We start from the raw sequence: 4,118 nt of genomic DNA on the forward strand, positions 1-4,118 counted from the left end.
TTGATTAGCCAAAGCCAGTTATTGGCATCTTGTTCAATAATGGCATCTGTGATATAAACCTGGAGCTGGCTCAGTACTGCAATTGTTAGCAATGAATGATCAACGACCTTTATGTGGTCCTCAATTATAATAGCTGTGCGGGATGATGGAGTATTTTTATAAATTTTTTTGTTTTGGTGTTGGAAGAGGAAGTCCTCGCCAAGATTAAGTTCTTGAAACATTGAAATGTTATACTGGTTTGATAGATAGAGAATTTTGGTGTCATCCAATCTCAATCTTTGGATGTTTTGACTAATGATCGATAGTTTACTCATTTTGTGTATGAGAGGCGTTTTTTGTGACATTTGAGCCATCTGATTGAGGTGAATTTATTTCGTTGTTGTTATCCTCCAGGGGGGAAGATTGTTCTTTTGACAGAAGCTTCATTGGCCGGGGAGTAAATGATTCCAGTGGCGTGGGCATTTTGTCTAAGTTTTCCAGGATAGTTGGATGTTTTGAGAAGGGGGAAGCTGAATGAGGTGAGGTAGAATGAGGTGAGGTAGTAATAGGGGTAGGAACAGAGGTAGGGACAGAATCAGGGACAGAAGCAGGGACAGAAGCAGGGGCAGAAGCAGGGGCAGAAGCAGGGGCAGAAGCAGGGATAGAAGAAGTGGCCAGAGCCGAGGAAGTGACAGTATCACGGGCAGGGGTAGGTGAAGGAGGAATGTTGGCAGCAGAAGAAGTAGTATGATGTTGTGAGTTTACTTCTTGATGTCTGCGAGAAACACGGACCTGAGGGTGGGATGAAGGTGAGGCGAGGATCTTTTTGGAGACCTTGCTAATATGGGCCAGCTTGATGGCGCTAATGGCCGCGAACTTGGCGTGCTTCTTAGATTTACCTTTCTTGGACAATAATTCTATTGGTTTGGTTTGATGTCTGAGAGTAGCAGTGTGTTGGGTTGTAGAGGTTTCGAGTTCATCCATGGATTGGTCAGCATCAGTAGAGAGGCCTTCCTCTAAAGCATCTTCCTCATTGGATGGGTAGTTCTTTTCCAAAGTATCGTCCTCATCAATAATTGAATCATCAACATTTTCTTCTTCATTTGCCAATAAGTCAAAAGGGTTTGAATGTGGTTTAGAATATTCTGGAGTAGCCGGTTTATTCAGTTTTATTTTTCTTTTTTCGACAGTCTGAAAACCATAGTTTAAATTGTGGTTTGGTTTGACTGCTTTTCCAGAATTTTGTTTCGGAGAGTGTTTTTCTGGATCTTCCGGATTCACAATTGGTGCTCTTTGTTGCTTTTTGAAATAACAATCTTTTGCCCTATGGGATAATTTCTTGCAAATGGCACAAGATGAAGTCTTGCAGTCAAAACGAGTGTGTTCACGGGAACCACATGCAGTGCAGTGGACGCATTTCGTGATGACTCTGGAGCGGAAATTTTTGTCATTGAAGAGTGGAAGGGATTTTCCTGAGTCAATTTCAATATAACCATAAGTGACAATACTGGCAGCTTTGCTAGCTTCTTCCGTAAAGTGAACGGTGTTGATTGGAAAGAAGGATGATGGATCAATTCCGGATTCATTGAAGACATGGTCAAGAAGTTTTTCCCGATTAAATTCAGTAAACTCGGAATTCATTTCAATCTCAATTAAATGGGATTCCTTATTCATTGTGTTTAACAAAGACCCTGGCGTGTAGGTATAATTTCCAACTGTAACTTTAAGGTGGATGTTAAGATATTCAATTAAAAGATTTCTGTCCTTCTTGAAGATATCAGAGCCTGTATCCTGAGGGTTTGGGATGAAGTTTGAGTTAAGGCAGATCTTCTTATTAAAAATAACCAAGTGGTTGAGGGCCCCTTTTAAGTTTTCCCTGATTATGATCAAATCCTTATCTGGTTCGTTGGATGACTGTGTAATAGTATCAAGTTCTTTGGATAACTTAGTGAGTCCGTTTTTGATGGATTCCAAGTGTTTTTCAAGAGGAAACTCTGTAAAGATATCTTTTGGGATCTTAAAGTAGATTAAGATATCCTTAAGATGCTGTTGGCTCATGATAAATTCCAAGTAGTTCTCCAAGCTGATTCTAGAGTTTCTCAATCTGTTGAATTCGTTTGTCATATTAAAACTGGTGTAGTTTTGGAAGAAATCTTCAATTTCCATGATCTTGACGAGTTCCTCGCGTTTTTCTTTGGATTTAATAATAGCAGGATTGGAGGTGGAGAACAATTTTCCTAATTTGCGTTTCTCGCTTATGGCATATTCCAATACGTCACGGTGCTTAAAGTCAAGGATTTTGATGTGACTTGCCCATTTGAAAGTTCTTTCAAATTTCATCAACACGTTTTGGAAGGATGGATCATTGGTGTTTGTAGTGGCTCGAGGTGTGCGCTTGTCTCCAGCGGTGGCTTGAGCATAGGTTTGGATTGGTCTTGTCACATTGACAGCTGGAGCCACCGGATTGGAGGCCGTAGTTGGAGAGGCGACAGTAGAAGATGAGACAGTAGAAGATGAGACAGAGGGAACAGGAACAGAAGGAACAGAAACAGAATTTTTTTTTGGGTTTTGAGAATTTTCGATTTTTTTTTGGTTTTCGGAGTTTTCATTAATAAAATCAGTAGAAATAACGGCTTGGGTTGGAATAACAGGATTATGCATGTCAATGTCAGTGTCACATGCTGCATGAGAATTGCGATCGCAATCAACTGAAGAAACATTAATTGCTGGAGAGGTAGTTGGGGTAGAAATGGCGTTGGAATCCATGTTTTGGTCCGCTTCAGGATCTTCTGAAGCAGTTAAAAAGGTTTCAACAGTACTATTAATGGTATTGTCGGGTGCATCAGTAATTTCTTCATCGGAATCTTGATCTTTAGCTTGTTTGTTTATGTTTGCTATCGGGATCGGGGTTTCAGATGTTGCGCCAACATCCAATGAAGAGCCCAAAGAAACCGGGGTTTCAATGATTGGGGGATCATTAGTAGGGTCGGTGGAGTAGTTTGGAGTAGCTTTATTACTATTTCTAGTGGTTCTCATGATAATATTTTATTTCCACTTTTTTTTTTTTTTTTTTTTTTTTTTTTTTTTTTTTTTTTTTTTTTTGTTGGTAACCAGGACTCAACCCAACCATGATCCAATAATATAACAAATTAACTGTTATATTACGATGCGACTAGACTAGATGTAGTTAGTCACGGGTTAGGATTGATTTAGTAATTACTCTCTGAAGAACCAGAGATCATATATATTGAAAACTTTTCATAATCGACGACTATAATTATATACTAATGGTTATGAGCTTATGGTTATGAGCACGTGTATCGTTGCCTATACAGTGTTTTCATTTTTTATTCGTACCAACCACCGGAAATGTTCATACCAGTGGCAAAAAATAATTCATACCGACCCCCGGTATTTTTCGTACCACCGCAGCGGGATTTATTCAAACCATCTAAGAAAAATAGTTCATACTATTGCACTTCAATTATTCATACCAACAGTATATAAAATTCATATTAATTCCTTTCTTTTTTTTATGTGACTGGCTCTATAAGCCTCTAAGCTACTCAGTTTAAACAAATTATACTCATTTTTTCCATAATTCTGTGCTACTTTCTATAAAACCGGATATCTATAATAATATCAATAATATCACGTGATTACGGTTTTCAAGAAATGGGAACGAATGTATGGTAGGAGCTGTTCTCCATTTAAGATGATGAATTCCCACTTTTGACATTCAATTCGGTCTTTATATGATCACCAGATTACTTACAAAAAAAAGCATAAGATTTTACCATCAAAACTAAGTATGGACTTGAAAGCCAAGCTACTAACTGATGGGTATGTTGATGGCCTAGGTAATAGATTCTATGCTGAACCCAGTGAAATGACTTTAGAGTCTGAAATAGCACCAGTTGAAGCTTGCTTTAGTTACAGTGACTATAAGCATTTTGAAAAACCAGGTATCATGGATATCATGGAAATTGATCCTATTTTCGAAGAAGAAGAAAATGCCGAGATGGAAATTGAAATGAAAGAACGAAGATATAGAGGTTCGTACCGGTATTATAATCAAGCTGTCAAACAAAGATTTTGGCACTTGGTCATGGAAGAAGGTGTATCAGCTTACAAGGCTG

The 4,118-nt window shown here is 38.4% G+C and overlaps 1 protein-coding gene across 1 annotated transcript; it reads right to left on the reverse strand. All coding sequences in view use genetic code 12, as the record gives it.

The window, feature by feature from the left end:
• Positions 1–841: 841 nt before the first annotated feature.
• On the reverse strand, positions 842–3,015 carry DASC09_047770 (uncharacterized protein; the record flags this gene model as incomplete). Its single annotated transcript, XM_064998376.1, has 2 exons — positions 842–855; positions 879–3,015. The coding sequence occupies 2 exons, from the start codon at positions 3,013–3,015 to the stop codon at positions 842–844; spliced, it is 2,151 nt and encodes a 716-aa protein (XP_064854448.1).
• Between the last annotated feature and the right edge of the window lie 1,103 nt (positions 3,016–4,118).

The sequence above is a fragment of the Saccharomycopsis crataegensis genome, assembly GCF_037102585.1.
Source record: "Saccharomycopsis crataegensis DNA, jcf7180000000085, whole genome shotgun sequence".
Taxonomy (NCBI): domain Eukaryota; kingdom Fungi; phylum Ascomycota; class Saccharomycetes; order Ascoideales; family Saccharomycopsidaceae; genus Saccharomycopsis; species Saccharomycopsis crataegensis.